At 46.6% G+C, this 20,490-nt stretch overlaps 1 protein-coding gene across 1 annotated transcript in view; it reads left to right on the plus strand.

Annotated features, from left to right (window-relative positions):
• The window catches only part of STRADB (STE20 related adaptor beta), a 50,805-nt gene that overhangs the window by 18,805 nt on the left and 11,510 nt on the right, over positions 1-20,490 (plus strand). The window contains exons 7-8 of the mRNA XM_082262000.1: positions 2,804-2,927; positions 16,417-16,588. Coding sequence (XP_082118126.1) covers positions 2,804-2,927; positions 16,417-16,588 — 296 coding nt within the window. The remainder of the gene's footprint in view (positions 1-2,803; positions 2,928-16,416; positions 16,589-20,490) is intronic.

The following is a 20,490-nucleotide window of genomic DNA, read 5'->3' on the forward strand; positions in this document are numbered from 1 at the left end:
ACACTATACTACAAAATACTCCCACAAATGTGGGCCATTGACTGCAACAAAGATTTTTTAATTTGCGCACACAAAAAAAAAGTATTTTTCCTAACAAATTCATTCAAGACCATGTTGCAATAATGAATACACCTCAATAAAAGTCTTAGGAGCAAAGCTAAATTTTGGACAACAAAATCCAAATTAACAAGAATTCAACTACAGATAAGTCTAATTATTTATCAAACGTGTTCAGCAGACAGCTGATTATAAAAGGGTGTTACTTAACAAAGAAATCCCCTTCCCATTTCATGCTGTCAGCAATGGCACCACATGGAAGAAAAATGTCACAAGGCCTGAGAAAGAAAATAACTTCTTCACACAAAGGTAAAGTTTACAAGAAGATCACAGATCAAAGCTTTACATATCAGTCAGAATACTGACGCAAAAGTGATACAAAAATGTATCAAGGATCGAACTGCAACCATCTTACAGGGACGTCCTGGCCGTCCACGGAACTTAACACCTCTACAGGAGCATCTTCTGAAGAGAAGGGTTGAAGAAAATCGCCATGCAAGTTCACTGCAGTTAGCTAAAGAGGTAGAAAACCAAACTGGGATGATTGATTCCCACGACACAATACAGGATACACTGTATAGCCTCCGGTAGCCCATTGGGGATCGCTTCGCTGATCCCCGCTGTGCAGGTGGATGACAGGTATATGACAGGTCCATCTCGGCTCACTGTGCAGTTACGGACCTGTCAAAGCCACGCTGCCCTCTTTGGACAGCATGTCGGTTTTATTATCTGATCCCACCTGCTGGACAGATGGCAAACGTATTGCCATCTGTCTGTTTTAAGCGGATCTTGTTTGATCGGATGACAGACGGGTGTCAGCGGACACATCTCCGCTGACATCTGCCTCTCCATAGAGGAGAATGGGTGGCCCAATCCGGTGCGCCTGAAAAACTGGCAGGGGGGCCTGATAGTTTGATTGTGTGAAAGGGGCCTAAGAGAAGATGCTACCTTGGTCATCGTGCACTTTTCCAACATGACAATGATCCAAAACTCACATCTAAGGCCACTGTTGCATTTTTGAAGAAGAACAGGGTAAAAGTGATTCAGTGGTCAAGGATGTCTCCTAATCTGAGCCAATCGAACATCTATGGGAAATTTTGAAGAGACAAGATAGGCATTACTCTCCATCCAGCATCCAGACTCTAACAGAAGTCGTTCTTGAAGAACGGAAAAAGATAGATGTCGCCACCTTGTTCATTCCACGCCTAGAAGACGTGGTGCAGTCCTTACAAATTATGGAGGTTATACGAAATACTAGATGCTGTGGGGTGATTCATTTTTGCATCAACTAATTTGAGTTAAACTGAAGATTTTGTAATCTAAGTTATATTAACAACTCTTCTTTCATGTAATGATCTAAACAAATGTTCTATAAAACTCTGTTAATTCAAAATCTTGGAAATTGTTCTTGTGTTCATTGAGATATTGATTAAAATATTTTCTCTAAAATACTTTTCTAAAGGGGTGTACTCAATTATGCTGAGCACTGTATGTATCTATGTATGTCTGTATATGTGTGTGTGTGTATGTGTGTGTGTGTGTATATATATATATATATATATATATATATATATATATATATATATATATAATTACACACACACACACATGTTTATTGTGTTTCTAACCTGCTCCATCGGTTTTGGGGGGTTTGTGAAAGGCAGGGGGGCTTTTTCACTGTCTTGCCAATTTTGATTGAGGAAGAAGGAAGTCAACAAACTTTCTCCTCAGTTCTCTAGCGATTCTATCCCTCATTCTCCACCTCAGGGCTGGAGAATCTGGAAGTGAGATTTCACCTTCATAAACTGGCCGTATCTGTGCATGTCAGTTACAACTTTTCTGTTTGCTGAACACTATGTGTAGGTGGGGTGTTGATACACTCTCCAGTTGCATGGTTACATGTAGAGCTTCAGCTCCAAGGTTCATGTGCAGGCCACGGCTTTTCGCAAATCACAGTGTAAGCTTTGTCAGTTTTCACCCATCACTGGTTGTTCAAAAATATGTTCCTTAAATTTTAACTAGTTGGAAAAATATTTACCAATGTTTTACAATACCAATATAGATCTGTCTTGAAAGGTGCCTGTACGTAGAGTATTTGCATGAGTTATACAATGTTTTGAAAATTAAATTTTATTTCAGTTTGTACATCTGCAATAGAAATTTACTCTTCATTCTGTATTTTGCATAATGTAATTTTAAGTTAAAAAATGTCAAGGGAAACAGGACAGCTCTTAAGGGACTTTAGATTATGCAAAAATATCTAAGTGATAAGCAACCTTGTAAGGATGAGTTTCTGAATTTAAATGTGAAGGACACCCTCTGCATGCAGTATGTTGGTTTTCTAATGGGTGAACTGACACATCCTAGGAATCCAGAAATATTAATTTGTCATTGTCTACACTAAATTTTAAGATCACCAGAAATGAGTGGGATACATACTGTGAATGTTTCCACTACTAATGTTTAATCAAGAGACATAAAGTACATCAAGGCCACCCTAGGTTTTGGACTGTTGGATGAAGATTCCAGACACTTACTTTTTTTCAGAAACACTTGATTTTTACCTAAAATCAGGGTCACTATTTGGTAAATTGTGATGGCAATAGTTCTTAAGAGGGTTGTACTTCATTGCTGTGTTGGGTGGACAGACCTGGAAAGTCAGCTATAAATATCTCACCAATTTGACTCCTTGTGAAGAATTAAAGGCTTAAAGTGGACTGACTGTTTGAACTCTTTTCCTGTATAGGGTCTGCTAGCAGCCTCATGAAGAGCTATTATCCTGAAGGAATGAGTGAAGCTTTAATAGGAAATATTTTGTATGAAACATTAAAAGGATTACATTATCTGCACCAAAATGGATATATTCACAGGTAGGTTGAAAAAAAACATTCCTATTTATATTATTGCTAATGTATCTGTTTCAGGCTGTTTTCGACCTAATCTGCTAATAAACATCCCACATTTGTGGCTAAAATAACTTCTGTTGCTGATTGGTATTTAGACTGTATTCACACTTGTGCGACTCTTCATGTGACTTTGGACACATAAAGTTACATGACAAGTCGCAGCCCATTATTTTCAATAGCACCCATTCAGATCGGTGCAACTTAGAAAAGGTGCCTGCACTACTTTGGTGCGACTTAGTGCCAGAGAGTGTAAAGTCATATCAAAGTTGCACTGGAAATTGTGCGACTTTGGAGTTGCGCAAGTGTGAATAGAGCCTTAATCTCTCAAAAGTGATATGGAATGGCCATAGTCTAATCAGATGTGCAAATGTTTTCATTTGTTATGTCTCCAAATTCTGCTAAAAATCTGTCAGCTCACTCTGGCCTTCAGCTGCAAAATATTAAACTGTTACTGTATATTGGAAATGATGATCATCATGTTTCAGTATTTACTGCCTAATTAGGGTCAGGTCTGGAAGCCTGAGCTCTCATTCTGCGTATTCCCTAAAAAAACAGGTTCGCGGGGATGCTGCCCTATTCTCATTTTCTCCTGAAGGATGGGATGAGAAGAGCCCACCAGACTGGAAAAATTCTGCTGTTTAGATATGATTTTTCAGTGTTCCCTATAGTTGAACCTTTTACGCATAACACCTCAGTGGCTGGACAGGGCAGTGGGAAAACAAAGGAAAGGTGAGTATTTTCCAGCACTAGACAGTAGGCAGAGCAATACTGCTTGCAAGGGTCAGTTTATTTTTATTTTAAAAGAAAATATACAATGTCTTTCCATTAGGCTATGAATAAGTACAGCTGCATGGTATGACCTCTACGTTATGCTAAGCTGTGGTCTCTGAAAGTGTACATGCTGTACATGTGCTAATTTTCCAATAGATTGTGGGGTCTGTAAGCTGCAAATGCCTCATGCTGCCACTAGAATGTTTGCTGTGTAAAGCTGCATACTAGGCCTTCTGCTTCCACTAGACTGGGGCTGTCTAAGTTACGAAGAAGGCCCCATTCTGCCACTAGATTTGGACTGTATAGGTTACATACTAGACCTTCTCCTCCCACTAGACCAGGGGTAGCAAACCTAATTTTATTGTGGGCTGCATCAGCACAGACAAAACACCATGCCAGAACCATGTTCTGTCTGAGCAGTCTTCAATAAAGTTTCTTGTGAATGATACCAGCGTTGTACGACCCTTCTTTTCAACAGGCATAGAATTGTATTCTTCTCATAATAATTATTAGCAAATGTCCAGAGCACCCCCTTCCCCTTTTTACATCAGATGTGAAGAGCCCCCCCACCATCAGAAGTCAAAAGTCCCTTGAAAGAAAGTGCAGGGTCTTAAGGAGGACTGGAGTCTGCTGATTGCTAAGACCAGGGGAGGCAGAGACGAGGGGGTCCTGCAGCTGCATGGAGAAGCGCAGGACCTGGCGGAGCAGCTCTGTCCTTCTCTCTGCAGCCGACTGCTGAGATAAGGTGAGTGGCGGAGACAGGAGAGGTGCGAGGGCCACATGAAATAGCCTGGAGGACCAGATTCGGCTTGCAAGCCTTGTATTTGACATATGCACACTAGGTATCCTTCACTTCCTAGCTTATTGGCTCACTTTTCCACAAGAATGTGGGCTGTGTAGCTTGCATTTTACATTTAAAAATAATATTTTCTCTTTTGTTGATTGAAGAACACACCTCCAGAATCTTCTTAACCATTGAGTAATGCCTCCTTCTTCAGGAGTTTTATCATCTGTAGGTACGAGCCTCACGCGATTGGATCCGGGCAAAAATTTAGACCAAGGCTTTGCTGCCTACTCGTCGGCTGTCCGGGCTGCTGACCAAGCGGCTGACCGAGCTACTGACCAGGCTGCTGACCGAGCGGCTGTCCGAGCTGCTGACCGAATGGCTGACTGGACGGCTGACCTATGTGAGGCGGGACCTGTGAGGATGGCTGAAGCCACTGCCTCCCGCGGGGCAGCCTCCTTCCCCTCCACTGCCCTGCGTGGTCAGCTCCGCTGGGGCTCGTGTCCTGGCGGCTGGGCGCCCTCAAAAATTTAGGCCGCGGCTTGCAGCCTACGGCCTAATAGGCCATACGGCCGAGTTGGGCGCCGCCGGTCGGGAGAGTCTAGCTGAAGCCTCCAGCTCTCCCTTTGGACATCTGCTGGACTGAAGATCCATGCAATTGTGGCTGGGCCTCCACAAAAATTTAGGCAGTGGCTTGCGGCCTGCTGGGCCATATGGTCCGCTTGGCACCTCCCTTTATCTGGGTGGCGCTGTGGGGGCGCTTCTTTTTTAGTGACCATTTTGCCACCATTATTGTGTGCGTGAGGGTACCCTGCCTGTGCATCCACGTCACAGCAGGCGGCCCTCCTTTAAGGGGGCAGTGTCCTAATATGTCCTCTATGGAGGGCTCTGAGGGCGACCCCCCCCCCCCCTGATTTTTGTGGTGTCTCATGGGTGGTCCATTTGTTGACCCTTGGCCGGCGTTCTCTTGTGGGATTGCAGTCGGCGGCCTCCCCTGATTATGTTTTGGGGTGAGCGCTTAGTATGTTGCAACCCTACTGAGTATGCGCCCACTCTGATAGGATGATTCCTCTTCTGCTACAGCCACGCATAAAAAGGCGCTGGTGGATGCACTGATTGTATCAGTGTGGGTAACTTTATAAATGGAGGATGCAGCTCCTGCTGCTGCGTCAAAGACGCCGGTCCCATGTTGGTACCCGCAGCTCCTCAAAAGCGGCAAAGGTATTCCCTTTTCACGTCTACTTTGACAACATTTTCGCGAGTCAGTGGGGTTGTCCTAAACGCAATATGGCAGTGCCTAAGCATTTCGCTAGATGGTATCTCTTTGAGGAGTCTCTGCTGAATAAGTGGACAGTCCCACCTGTGGTGGACTCTCAGGTTTCCAGGCTGAATAAATCCACCCTAATTCCGGTGGAGGAGCCTCCGGCTTTTAAAGATCCCTTTGACAGGAGAGCCGAGACTTTGGTCCGTCACATGTTTACTGTGGCCGGTTCGGTCCTTAGACTGGTGTTCACCATAGCTTTGGTGTCCCAGACTCTGTTGGAGTGGGCAAAGATTTTGCGCCAAGATCTGGAGGGGAAACAGTTTCTCCTTGCCTTTGCTGGGCTGGTGGACCAGTTGGTCTAGGCATTGCAGCTCATCTGTGATGTCTCTCTGGATGCGGCTCCCTTAGTCTCTAGGCTGTCCATGGCAGCAGTGGTCCTTCAGCAATGGATATGGCTGCAATGCTGGTCTGCGGATAAGACTTCCAAAAAGGCCTTATCTGATCTTCGGGTCTTCATAATGTGTTGACCCCTGTGTTGGCATTGTTGCGCCAGCAGGGATTGCAGTACTGAAGTACCTGGATGATCATCTTTGACGGACAACCTGGAGATTACTGTGCGTACTCTGCAGGAGTTCAGTTGGAAATTGAATTTCCAGGAATCTGCTCTGGTTCCGTCCCCTAATTTGGACTATCTGGGTCTGCCTGGGGACTCGGCCTCAGCCAGGGTGTTTCTCCCATGGGACAAGTTCCCAAAGCTGCAGGATGCAATTCGGCTCCTGTTGTCCAGCAGTCAGTCATCTCTCGATTTGCATGGGGGTGCTGGGCCTGATGGTGTCTACCTTCGAGGCTGTTCCATTTGCACAGTTCCTCATGAGACCTCTGCAAAGGGAGATTCTTGCTAGCTGGGACAAGAATCCACAGTCTCTAGAAAATCTGATCCTGTTGAGCCGGGGTACGAGAGGGTCCCTATTTTGGTGGCTTCTCTCTTCAGCGCTACGACAGGGAAAACCTTTTCTTCCCCTGTACTGGACAGTGGCGGATAATCCCAGTCGTCAGGAATTGGAAAAAGGAGATAGGTCACTTCATCTAGTTCATCAGTTGTGTCTCCGGTGGGGAACTCCCGAGGTGTACTTGTTGGCCTCTTGTCTCAACAGCAAGGTGCAGAGGTTTGTGGCACGGTCTCATGATCCTCTGCCCAACGCCACAGATGCACTGGTGGCTCCTTTGGGCCAGTATCGTCTGAGATCCGCCTTTCCCTCCTATAAAAACTTCTGCCAAGACTCCTGCGAATGATCAAGGCAGAAGGGATTTCGGAGCCATCCTAGTGGCTCCAGACTGGCCTCCCAGTCTTGGTACGCAGATCTGATACGGCTGGTCGCCGTTGCTCCTTAGAGACTTCCCGTCAGAGAAGATCTGTTGGCCCAAGGGGCCCATCTTCCCTCTTGCTTGCAGTCGCTGGCTTTAACGGCTTGGCTGTCGAAAGCCAGGTGCTGAAGGACAGAGGGTTGTCTGAATTGGTGATCCCACGCTGCTAAGAGCTAGCAGATCTACCTCTAGGAAGATTTACCATCGCGCTTGGAACATTGCAGGGGTTTGAATCTCTTGGGGTTCACCCCCACTCCTTTTTGGTGGCTCGGAGTTTGTCTTTCCTCCACTGAGGTATTGAGCAACGTCTGGCCTTGGGTACCATCAAGGGCCAGGTTTTGGCCTTGGCGGTTTTCTTTCAACATCCTTTGGCCAAGCAAACTTTTGATTCGCACCTTTATTCCGGGGGGTTCGCCACTTGGCTCCTCCAGTGCGATCTCTGTTGCTTTCGTGATACCTCAGTTTGGTGCTGTCGGTTTTCCAGAAACCGCCTTTTGAAAAATGTTCATGGGATTCCTCTGCTTACATTGTCCCAGAAGGTGGCCTTCTTGGAGGCTATTACCTCTGCACGCAGGGTGTTGGAGCTGGCAGAGTTGTCTTGTCTTGTTCACCTTGCCTGGTGGTTCACAGAGATAAAGTGGTGCTTCGCCCCTGCCAGTCATTCCTTCCTAACGTTGTTTTTTGGTTTCCATCTGCATGAAGACATTGTGTTGCCTTCCTGGTGTCCTGAGCCTAAACATCCTAAAGAGATTGCCTTGCATTCTCTGGATGTGGTCCGGGGATCAGGGTGTACCTAGTAGCTATCGAGTAGTTTGGGAAATCAGACTCACTATGTACTTACGGATGGACCCCGGAAAGGGTTGGCCGCGTCTGCCGCGACCATTTCCGGATGGATCAGATAGACGGTGGTGCAGACCTGTTAAATTAAGGGTCAGGTTCCTCCTTTCCCTGTTGAGGCGCATTTCTACTCAGACGCTTAGTGTCTCCTCGGCCTCCCATCATCAGGAGTCAGGGATGCAGGTTTTGCACTGCAGCCACCTGGTCGTCTATAACATTTTTTAAAAGTGTGCACAAAGTGTATGTTTTGGCCTCTGAGGATGCTGCTTTTGGCCGCAAGGTTTTGCAGGCTGGTGTTTAAGAGGACTTGGTCCTCTTTGAGGGTTTAGAGCTCAGTGTTGTAAAGTCCAAAGGACTGTCTGCCACATCCCTTAAGACATGTAGAACAAAAGAAGGCAAATTCCCCCACTGGGACTTAACAGGCAGTAGGTAGATAAAGTAACAATAGTAAAGGATATAAAATCAATATTTCTCTTACGTCCTCCGACAGTCGCCGCCCCTTCATAATCTTCACCAATGGGTAATTGACCTTTTCTCCGCAGGAGTAGCTAGGCAACAAGATTTGTTAATATCAAAGCTTTTAGCATATCACACCCCTAGGGGGCGGTCCCCTCAGTCAATACCTCCCTGCTTCCAGCATTCTCAACTCAGTTTTCAATTGCCTAGCTTAGGAGTAGCTGGCTGTTCCTGTGCTGGGGCTTTCAGTCTCAGCCTTCTATCCTCTTTTTGATTTTATTTCAAGTATTTTTCTCTTTATTTTACTTAGCTGTTTTTTTCTCAGCATTAGTTTAGTTTTCTTCGGATGAAGATGATCATGCGGAGCTGGGTCTCGGACTGGCCACCCTGGATCCCAGGGCTGAGAGCCAGGGGTTTCCCCAGCCTGCCATCGAGCGTTCAGCTCAGGTTTCCCTGGCATATTGAACGACCCATCGCTGTTCGCTGCAGGGATGCTGCCTGTGAGGTGGCTACCTCACCGGACGCCATTTGCGGTTTCGCACCGCAGTCCACTGCGTCCTGGCTGCGACACTCCCTGTCCTCAGTACAGCGGTTTGGTCGCTAGAGAAGGCTCCCCACGCCATCCGGAATGGTAAGTAAATTTCTATGTGGGGACCTGTCTGTTTGGGTGTCAGTCTGTGACTGTGTGACCCGCATGTCTGTGTAAGTGCTGAGCTCCCTGTCAGATTCCTGTGATAGCTGCCTTTCTGTGGGCTGCGAGGGGGGGGGGCTCTCCCGCTCTGCTGTGTGAGATGTATGGGGCAGACTGGGCTCAGACATGCTGTGCGGCGACCGCTGATGCGGCCCGCCATTTTTTTCGGCAAACTGTGGTGACCGGCCCTGTGTGGTACAGCGCGGTGTTTTGGCGCCAAACGTCGCCATTTTGGCGGCGATCGCTCCTGCAAGCACATGTCGGCGCCATTTTCTTATTGACTGGATTCCCCCATGTTTGTGAAGCCTTCATAGGCTATATAGGGCGGTCAGTCATTGCATCACTTCCTTTTTCACTGGAACAGCGATCGGTGGCAGCAGCTGTGTGCTCTCTCCAGGTTTTTACCTTCCTTATCCTGTATTTCCTTGCTCAGTGCTCCTTATCACTGCGGGGGTCGGTACATACAGTAGTGTGCGGTGGGCTGCGCTCGCCGCGGTCTTAAAGGGGCAGTCCTTTCTTTCAGTTGATACTGGGGCATGGATTCTCAGGATTGCAAGTTTCCTCCCACCCTGGTGGGGGGCCAAGGGGCTGCTGCATCCCCCGAGGGGGCTGATCTGGCTGCTGTTGTAGCGAACTTGGCTTCTCAGGTGCAGATGCTAATGGCTGATCGATCCGCAAAACGGCCCAGGTTATCTATTTCCTCTGATTCAGAGGGCGATGGGGCTGCTATGGCTGGAGTGCCCTTCTCAGGGTCTCGTTCATCTCTGGACCTTGTGGGGTCTGAGGGGGGAGGCTGAGGTAGAAGGAGTTGATACTTCTCCCCCTGGCTCGCCTGAAGAGCTTGCACTCATGGATGAGTTGATTACTTCTATCAAGGAAACACTGCATCTGCAGGATGAACCGTGTCCTCCTGCTTTGATGTCCTCTTATGGGACGAAAAGGAAACGCAAATCAGCGCAGGTTTTTCCCTGCCCTGCGGAATTTCAGCGCGCTGTTGATGAGCAATGGCGCAATTTGAAGAAGCCTTTTACTGTGCCAAGTAAGTTCAAGCTGCGTTATCCATTTACACCCACCACTGATGAGCATTGGTGTGTGCCGCCTCAGGTGGATCACGCGGTGGCAGTTTTGAATAAATCTACTGCGATTCCTGCTGAGGATACCCCGGTGTTCCGGGACCCTACGGACAGGAGATTGGAGTCTCTGGCCCGTCATGCTTATACGGTTGCTGGTTCTATGCTGAAGCCTATTTTTGCTTCCATTATGGAAGCCCAAGCTATTGCGGATTGGACGCAGGTGCTCAGGCGCACCCTGGTGGCTGACTCTGCTCCGCCGACAACATTGGCTATGATAGATCAAATTCATCAGGGTGTCATGTATTTGTGTGATGCGGACTTGGATTTAGTCCCTTTGGCTGCACGCCTCTCCAGTGTAGCGGTGTTGAACCGTCGCCTGATATGGCTGAAATGTTGGTCGGTTGACCAATCCTCTCGCAAGACTCTAGCTAATCTTCCCTACACAGGATCTCGCCTTTTTGGCGAGTCTTTGGATACTCTGATAAAGGGAATTTCCGGGGGTAAGAGCACTCTCTTACCCCAATACCTCGTTTAGGCCCTCTCAGGGGTCCTTTCGTGCCTTTCGGTCGCAATACAAGGGCAAGCCCTTCAAGGGCCAAGGCTCCCAGAAGAAGCCGTGGGCAGGTAAGCAGAAGTCCGGCCAGTCCGGGTCCGCTGCCCACACCAATTCGGCCTGAAGGGGCGCCCTCACCCGGTTCTGGGGTGGGGGGACGTTTGCTCGGTTTTCTTCAACCCTGGCTGGCCCGCATTTGGGACAGGTGGGTTCAGGAAATCGTTCGATCTGGATACAAGATCGAGTTTCTCTCTCGGCCGGCGAGCAGATTTTTTCCCTCAAATCTTCAGCTGTCTCCGGAGCGTTTGCAGGATCTGCACCTGGCGGTGCGGGACCTGCGGGCCCAGGGAGTGGTGGTTCCGGTGCCTCATCGGGACAGATTTCGGGGGTTCTACTCCAATCTGTTCACTGTGCCCAGAAGGGAGGGCAAGGTACGTCCGATTCTGGACTTGAAAGCTCTGAACCGCTTTGTGCGGGTTCGCAAGTTCCGCATGGAATCCCTGCGCTCAGTGGTGGCTGCCCTGTGTCAGGGGGAATTCATGGCCTCCATCGATCTGAAGGATGCGTACCTTCACATCCCCATTTTCGAGGGTCACCAGAGGTACCTTCGATTCGCCATTGCGGAGGATCATTACCAATTCGTGGCGTTACCCTTCGGTCTCACTTCGGCTCCGCGGGTTTTCACCAAGGTGCTTGCGCCGGTCCTGGCTTTATTGAGAGCCCAGGGCGTCTCTGTCTTGGGATATCTGGACGATATCTTGCTTCGGTCTGCGACCAGTCAGGGACTGGTGAACGACCTGTCCACCACGATGCAGACTCTGCAGGAGTTTGGTTGGACGATAAATTTTCCAAAATCAACGTTGTGTCCGTTGGTTCGTCTTCCCTACCTGGGGATGATCCTGGACTCTGCTCAAGCGAAGGTCTTCCTGCCGGAAGACAAGCTCCGGACACTTCAGGACGAGGTCAGGTCCCTCAGGGACACTCAGTGCTCGTCCCTCCGGACATATGAGATGTCTAGGTCTAATGGTCTCGGCTTTCGAGGCGATTCCCTTCGCCCAGTTTCACACGCGGGGTCTTCAGGCGGAGATCCTGGCCAAGTGGGACGGGCGTCCGCAATCTCTGGATCGGCAGCTTTCGTTGAGCCGCCACACCCGAAGGGGTCTTTTGTGGTGGCTCCAGTCCCCGGCGGTGTCGGGGGGCAAGTCCTTTCGTCCTTTGTCGTGGACGGTGATCACCACGGATGCCAGCCTGTCGGGCTGGGGTGGTGTTCTGGGCGTTCTGTCCGCCCAGGGAACTTGGTCGGAGGAGGAATCCTTCCTTCCGATCAACATTCTGGAATTGCGAGCGATAAAACTTTGCCTTCTGCATTGGTCGGAACGGCTTCAGGGCCGTCCGGTTCGGGTTCAGACGGACAATGCCAAACCGGTGGCCTTCATCAACCATCAAGGGGGCACCAGGAGTGCCCGTTCTGCTCGGGAAGTAAACGGCATTCTGTCGTGGGCCGAGACACACGTCCCAGCGATAACGGCTGTGCACATTCCGGGGGTGGAGAACTGGCAGGCGGACTATCTGAGTCGCCAGACCCTGGACCAGGGGGAGTGGTCCCTTCACCCGGATGTCTTCCAGAAGTTGTGCGCGAAGTGGGGTCTTCCGGATGTGGACCTGTTCGCGTCTCGTCTGAACAACAAGGTGGAAAGGTTCGTGGCAAGGACGCGCGATCCTCAGGCAGACGCCTCAGACGCGTTAGTGGCGCCCTGGCATCAGTATCGTCTGATGTATGCCTTTCCACCAATTCAGCTGCTTCGCAGATTGGCCTCGGAACCGCACGCGGTGATTCTGGTGGCACCGGACTGGCCTCGCCGGTCTTGGTACGCAGACCTCGTAAATCTGGCAGTCGACGCTCCGTGGCGCCTGCCGCTTCGGGAAGACCTTCTGTCTCAAGGGCCGATATTCCATCCTGCTTTACAGTCACTGGCTTTAACTGCCTGGCTGTTGAAAGCCAGGTCCTGAAGGATAGGGGTCTCTCCCCTGAGGTCATTCCCACTTTGATCAAGGCTAGAAAAGCCTCTTCGGGAAAAATTTACTACCGTACTTGGAAAGCGTACTTTGCCTGGTGGGAGTCCATGGGGTATTCCCCTCGCTCATACTCGGTGTCGGTGCTGGCCACAATTAAGGGTCAGATTTCTGCGCTGGCCGTTCTTTTTCAACGCCCTGTGGCGTCTAATTCATTGGTTAGCACCTTTGTTCAGGGGGTGCGACATTTGGCCCCTCCTAGGAGGGAACCTTTGCCTCCATGGGACTTGAACTTGGTTCTGTCCGTGTTACAACAGGCTCCCTTTGAAAAGATCAGGGAGGTCTCGTTGTCTCTGTTGTCCAAAAAGGTTGCCTTTTTGGTGGCGATCACTTCGGCTCGCAGGGTGTCGGAGCTGGCGGCTTTGTCCTGCAGCTCTCCCTACCTGGTGATTCACAAGGATAAGGTGGTCTTGCGACCTAACCCATCTTTTCTTCCGAAAAGGATCTCGGAGTTTCACCTCAATGAGGACATTGTCCTGCCTTTGCTTTGCGCGAAGCCTAAGCATCCGAAGGAGGTGGCTTTGCATGCCTTGGATGTTGTTCGGGCGATCAGGGTTTACCTGTTGTCGACTAAGTCCTTTCGCAAGTCGGATTCCCTATTCGTTCTTCCGGAGGGACCTCGGAAGGGCATGGCGGCGTCGGCTGCTACCATCGCCAAATGGATCAGACAGACGATTGTGCAAGCCTATGCTTTGAGGGGGAAGGTTCCTCCTTTCCCTGTGAAGGCGCACTCTACCAGATCTCTGAGTACGTCTTGGGCCTTTCGTCATCAGGCTTCTGTGGCCCAGGTGTGTAAGGCGGCGACTTGGTCGTCCGTTCACACCTTCTCCAAATTTTACAAAGTGGATGCTCAGGCATCGGCAGATGCTTCCTTTTGGCCGTAAAGTTCTTAGTGCGGCAGTGCCTTAGGGTCCCTTGTTTGGGCCCTTGGCTGTTGGGGTGTTTTTACCCCTGGGTTACTTGTTCTTCCTGGGTTGTTGCTCCTGTTGAGCACGTTTTCCTGTTGCCAGGTTGGTTCTCTTACCTTGGTAAGGTTCCTTTCTCTGATGTGGGTACTGCGTTGCTTTATGCGCAGCTGCGATTTTTTTCCCACCCCTCATGTCTACACTGCTCTGGGACGTCCCATTGGTGAAGATTATGAAGGGGCGGCGACTGTCGGAGGACGTAAGAGAAAACTGAATTTTTGTAAAATCTTACCGTAAAATTCCTTTCTCTGAGTCCTCCGACAGTCGCCGCCCCCGCCCCTCTTTTGGGGTTTGTTTATGTACTCTACTGCTATGCTACCGAAACTGAGTTGAGAATGCTGGAAGCAGGGAGGTATTGACTGAGGGGACCGCCCCCTAGGGGTGTGATATGCTAAAAGCTTTGATATTAACAAATCTTGTTGCGTAGCTACTCCTGCGGAGCAAAGGTCAATTACCCATTGGTGAAGATTATGAAGGGGCGGCGACTGTCGGAGGACTCAGAGAAAGGAATTTTACGGTAAGATTTTACAAAAATTTCGTTATTTTATTCAAATGTGACATAAGTGATAGACCTCACGATACAAATTTAAGAACAATGAGAGAATGACCATACAGCATTGTACACTGGTACCACTGGATCACTCGGGGAAACCCGGGTGGGTCTCAAAGTGTAGATACCCAACCATACATAGGGTTCACACTGACATATCCAACATGTTTTGGAACGTAATAAATCCTTCTTCAAGGGAACATGGGAGCAAGGTACTGAGGTGTATAAATACAATGACAAACATATGAATATATACAAATCTTCAAGTAACTAATTAGTATCATTACAGACAAATCCATTAAATACTCATTGCAAACATTATGTACTCACACTATATGGTTAGATCAAAAAAGTGGCAATTAACCCATAGAGACGTGCCCCATTGAAACCATGCCTTGGTAAGCCACCCTAGAGTAAGGGACCTGTCCCAAGGTGATGGATAGAGAGGAGGAGATTCTGATATATGGGTGCTGGGGGGTTGCACCGAGCTGGCAATCACAAGGATCACAAAAAACAGGAAACCAATCCTAATAAGGAATAAAAATATTGACATCTAAGTATCCATGAGTAAATAGCACCCCATGCAATTATAGGATGGAACATTAGACCTCCAATTAGTGCATACCAGTGAATGCATCGTCACATGAAAATTCAGATGTCATATATATATATATATATATATATATATATATATATATATATATATATATATATATATATATATATATATATATATATAATATATATGAATATGAGCCTGTCAGCGTCACCACCCCCCAAGTATGTACTTGCCCTCTAGTGTAGTGCCACCAGTCCACCCACTTTCCCTAATTGATCTGATCGTGCATTTACTGGTATGCACTAATTGGTCTGCTGTTCCATCCCATATTTGCATGGAGTGTTATCTACTCATGGATACTTGGGATGTGAATTTTTTTTTTTTCCTTGCTAGGATTGGTTTCCTATTTTTGTGATCCTTGCGAGTGCCAGCTCAGTGGAACCTCCCCAGCACCCACTAATCGGCATCCCCTCCTCTCCATCCATCACCTTGGGACATATGGTCCCTTACTCTAGGGTGGCTTACCAAGGCATGGTTGCAATGGGACACGTCTCTGTGGGTTATTGGCCATTTTTTGATCTAACCATATAGTGTAAGTTCATGATGTTTGCCATGAATATTTTATAGATTTGTCTGTAATGATACTAATTACTTGAAGATTTGTATATATTCATATGTTTGCCGTTATATTTATAGACATCAGTACCTTGCTCCCATCTTTCCTTGAAGAAAGAAAGAATTATTAAGTTGCAAAATAAGTTGGATACTTATTCAACTTAGTTGGATACTATTATATCAGTGTGAACCCCATGTATGGTTGGGCATCTACACTTTGAGACCCACCCAGAGATCCCCCGAGTGAGCCAATGGTGCCAATATACAATACTGTATGGTTATTCTCTCATTGTTCTTAAATGTGTATTGTGATGTCTATCACTTTTATGTCACATTTGAATAAAACATGTTTAGTTTATATCCTTTACTATTATTACTTTACTATTCTTGCCTACTGCCTGTAAAGTCCCAGAGGGAAATTTTCTTTTTTTTGTTCTACTTGTCACATAAAACTAGGTCTGTAACCACTCTGCTCTTAAGTAACCTAACCTAATGAAGGTCCTATCCTTGCCTGTGATTTGATAAAGGAGCAGCTGCACACTTGTTAGGAGTTTATCACTCTCTTTGTCCTCCGTTCAGCACAAACCCCCAGTTTTACAGTGACCTGCATGCTATTCATATATCTGGTTTGCTTACAATGCTTCCCCTTCCTATCCCAGTCATTTAGGTCCTGCTGTAAAGGGGATAACTAAATGCCTATATTAAGATGTTTGGATATGCTGATGTAAAAATGTCTGGATTTAGTGGTTTTTATATTTGCCTGGAGTTCTTGTTTGGAACTAAGTTTTCCAAATTGGATTAGTTAATTAGTGCTAACATAATATCTTGCCTTTTGCTTCAATTTAAACGGACTGTTTAAAATGCTTTATAAATAATTGGTATTCATTTGTGTTATAGGAGTGTGAAAGGCAGCCATATCCTGATCTCAGATGAAGGTCTTGTTTCTCTTTCTGGGCTTGGTCACCTCTACGGTATGGTTCGAAGTGGTGAAAGAGCTAAGGTGGCATATGATTTTCCTAATTTTAGCACTGCAATGCTGCCTTGGTTAAGTCCTGAGCTACTAAGACAGGTCAGTTTTTCCTGGCACTAGTCATATGTTTTAAAACTACCATGTGTGAAGTATAATTGAAGGAAACTTTAATTTTGTCTTTTTATTACATACTCTTCTCCAATATCCTCTCATTAATTAATGTTTTAGGAAACATGACTGTTATCTTGAAAAACCTAAAACAATAGAGCATGTTCATTTTGCAAAGAATAGTCAATCCTGTGCAAAGGGAAATGTAGAAATTAGAATCTTGCTTGCTCATGATTGGATATTTGAGGGCAGCACGCTTACTCACTAAGCGAAGTAAAAATTCACTTTACAAAGTAAACATGTTCTAATCCATTAGTAAATCAAACCCACTGTATAGAATGGAAAGCTGGAGTTTTTCAGTTTAAAAGACATTATCTTAAAAATCATGGGTGTGCTGAAACCCACAGGGTAAGGAATCCAAATAGGAAATCAGGAACCAACAGAGTCCTTCCAAGGACTACAGTCCCTGTACTCTGCGTGGGGATGAGTCATTTGCTGTCTAGATTGCCATTACTGAGGATGTGCTTCAAGCTCACTTCTTACAATATGTTCTGAAAGACTTTGCTTTTTTACCAAACTACAGTACATCCATAATGGTGTCTGTGGTTCATCAAATGTATTACTGTCAAGGATTTCTCACTACTTTAAATCCTTAAGTAGAGCTGTGGCTTCCCATTAAAAAAAAAAAAATGAGCTACAGCAGTTCATTTTAAATGAAACTGTATTTACAGTTTTATCCTCCTAAAAAGTCCCACAAATACCTGTTGTCCTGCCAGCACAATTCACCTTCACGAGGCAGATTTCTGTGATGGTGTTACATAGTTACATAGTAGTTGAGGTTGAATAAAGATATCAGTCCATCCAGTTCAACCTGTACAGGTGTGTGTGTGTGTGTCAGTGGGCTGCTAATTTTCCATAACCCTGAATGTTGTGAGATGCACGTCCAAGAGTCGTTTAAAAGTAGCTATACTCCCCGCAGCTACCACCAATTGTGGAAGAGAGTTACGCATTCTCACCGCCCTTACAGTGAAGAACCCCTAACGCAGCTTAAGGTTAAACCGCCTCTCCTCCAATCTCATTGTTTGGCCACGTGTCTTCTTGCACTCCTTGGGTGTGGCAATGATGCTGCACTACTCCTGAATTCACAGTGGTTTGCACTCTCGTGTAGGCTGTGCTGTGCCTGTTTGCACCTCATTAGTATGGGATGATGTTGCTGGGGTGTGGCTGTCAGCATTGTCTTTGCTGATTAACAAGCCTATATCTTTTCAAGTAGCAGCTGACCACATCTAGTCCTACCCACTGATTTAGCACTGCCTCTGTTGCTGAACCTTCCCACTATGAGCTGCAGTGTCCCAGAGGAGTAGCACATGAGACACAAATTTAGAAGGATTTTGCTTAGTAAAAGTAATGGAAGTTGTTTGTTTACTTTTATGGGGCTTGTTCATTTTAAAGATTTGTCAAGTTAATATTTTTCAGATTCAGGCTTCAAATTTGAAAAACATACTTAAAGAGAGGTTTTTTTTTTTTTTCATTCTTTGCTTGCCTGATGCTAAGCTGTGCACAGTTCAAATACTCACCCACCCAACAGGTCCAGTGTTCTCCTGCTGAGATCCATTTCCACAGCCACCAATCGGGTCCTGCGCCACCATTTGTCCGGTGACCTCATCGGGGGGCTGCCGGCTCTTCTGGATTCAGGCATCACCTCCCGAGGCGCTAGGCCCACTCCCTTCCTCCTTTTAATTAATAGAATGATGTGCAGTGCTCCCGGTACTGCCTGGGGTATGCACGCTACATTACACTGTACAACATTGACCTAGGCAAGGAGGGAGGATGGGGGGTGGGCCAAAACTTCTACAATGTAAAAAAGGAGGTGAGGATCTGCTTTAATGTTTCTAGGGTTTCTTACTATTAGAACAAGTAGTGTAACTGAATAAATTATTGCCTTTTTTGTGTAGAATAGAAAATGACTATAAAGCAGCAACATATGGTGTTTTAGTATCAAAGTGGACAAAGCCTATGCCAGCATACTGTCAGTAATCACTGTAGCAGGGAACTGTACATGTTAAAAACTCACTGTAATAGCAAGATGTGAATGTTCTAGGATTTGTATAATAGGATTTTTGTAACAATAAAAAAAGTTGGTCAGTAGAGGATCACCCCACCCAGAATAATCATGCCTCAGTTTTGTAACAAAGTAGAACCAAGAGCATAAAAAATAAACACAGAGAGAAGGGACTGTTGTCCCTAACTAACTTCAAGAAACAGATTTTCCAAAAAGTACAAGAATATTATTTTCTTTGTTAATAATTTAGGATCATTGACAGTATTAGACTGTCTTGATGTCCAAAAGAAGGCCAACAGAGGGGTGGGCAACTTAGCAACAATGGCTAACCGACCCAACGAGACACAGACAAGAGATGCACTTTAAGCTGTTTAGAACCTATAGTCTAGAAATTAGATTGCAAGTTTAGAATTGTATTTCCCTGCAAATCAGGGCTGCTGATAGAAATCATGGGGCCAAGTACAACCTACCTGACAGGGCCACCCCCCTTCCAAAAATATGAAATTATATTTTTGTTACAATGCCACGGCTTCGATGCTATGATTTACAGCCATGTCAGGAATTATACCCTCATCGATCAAGACCCATTCTATTGAATAGAACAATACTACCAGAGCGCTAAAGACCACCAACACATGAGATGTGTATGGTAATATAAATACTGTTCAAATGGGATTAAAATTGCGCCATGAGGGGATAATTAATCCTGGAAGGAAAAGTCCATATACACTGAGCAGCTCTTCCACAGACCAAGAGGAGATTCTGCATAGACAAGAAGAAAAAAGGGGAGAAGCGCTCTAAGTGCAGACAGTTTTATTAAATGACAAGGCAAAGTGTATAACAACTCACTAGACGTGAATAGTATTCAAGCTGTGTCACTCCAACGATCAGCACCTGAAGAAAGAGCGCGCCGGGTTGCTTGACCCCGCGCATGCTCAGAAACGCGTCGTGCATGCCGTACCCAGCTGACAGATCATACCATCCCTGGTGACGAGAGTGCCTCCAGTAACCATCGGTATATCGCAGCCGCCGATCGCATACATCTGACCGCTCACTGCTGACTGATGCGGGAGGCAGCCGGCTTCCTTTCCTCCCATAATCAGTGACTCGGCCACGGACGGCGCTCGGGAATGGATGACAACCCCCAGAGGATGGCTATAAGATCGTTGGATTGACACAGCTTGAATACTATTCACGTCTAGTGAGTTGTTATACACTTTGCCTTGTCATTTAATAAAACTGTCTGCACTTAGAGCGCTTCTCCCCTTTTTTCTTCATTCTATTGAATAGCGCTGCTCTGCAAGTGCGGTGCGCTAGTGTGGGGTTAAAGTAGGTGGTGATGAGGCAATATGCCTTCTCACTGATTGTCAAATGCTCTCTGAAGAGTGAGCCAAATGCTAACTGTTCTTCAGAGAGTTAAGCACATCTGAACAAATCCTTTGTTTGTTTACATTTTTTTTTTTTTTGATTTTTTTTTTAAAAAAGTTTTTCAAATTTTTACCTGCCCTGTTGGGGGGCCTTTGGTGTAATATCAGAGTTATAAACAGATGTTATATCTCGCATTTGACACAGAGAAAGAGACTGAGGACATAAATTCATCAGACCCTTTCTCTGCAGCCTCAGTTGCACTGGACAGTGAATGAATGGGAGGGGTTCTGTACTGGCAATATGCTTCAGTATTAAATGAACACCGGAGCGATCGGTAAAGATTGCTCACTGTGTTCATTCAGGAAAGGAAGGGGCTGGTAAATATGACATATTTAGCACAAATCCCTCTCGCCTTCCCTACTCTCTCTCCTGAAACAACCCCCCTGTGTGCCTGGCAGGAGCT

The sequence above is a fragment of the Pelophylax lessonae genome (genome assembly GCF_965119305.1).
Source record: "Pelophylax lessonae genome assembly, chromosome: 6".
In the NCBI taxonomy this organism is placed as follows: domain Eukaryota; kingdom Metazoa; phylum Chordata; class Amphibia; order Anura; family Ranidae; genus Pelophylax; species Pelophylax lessonae.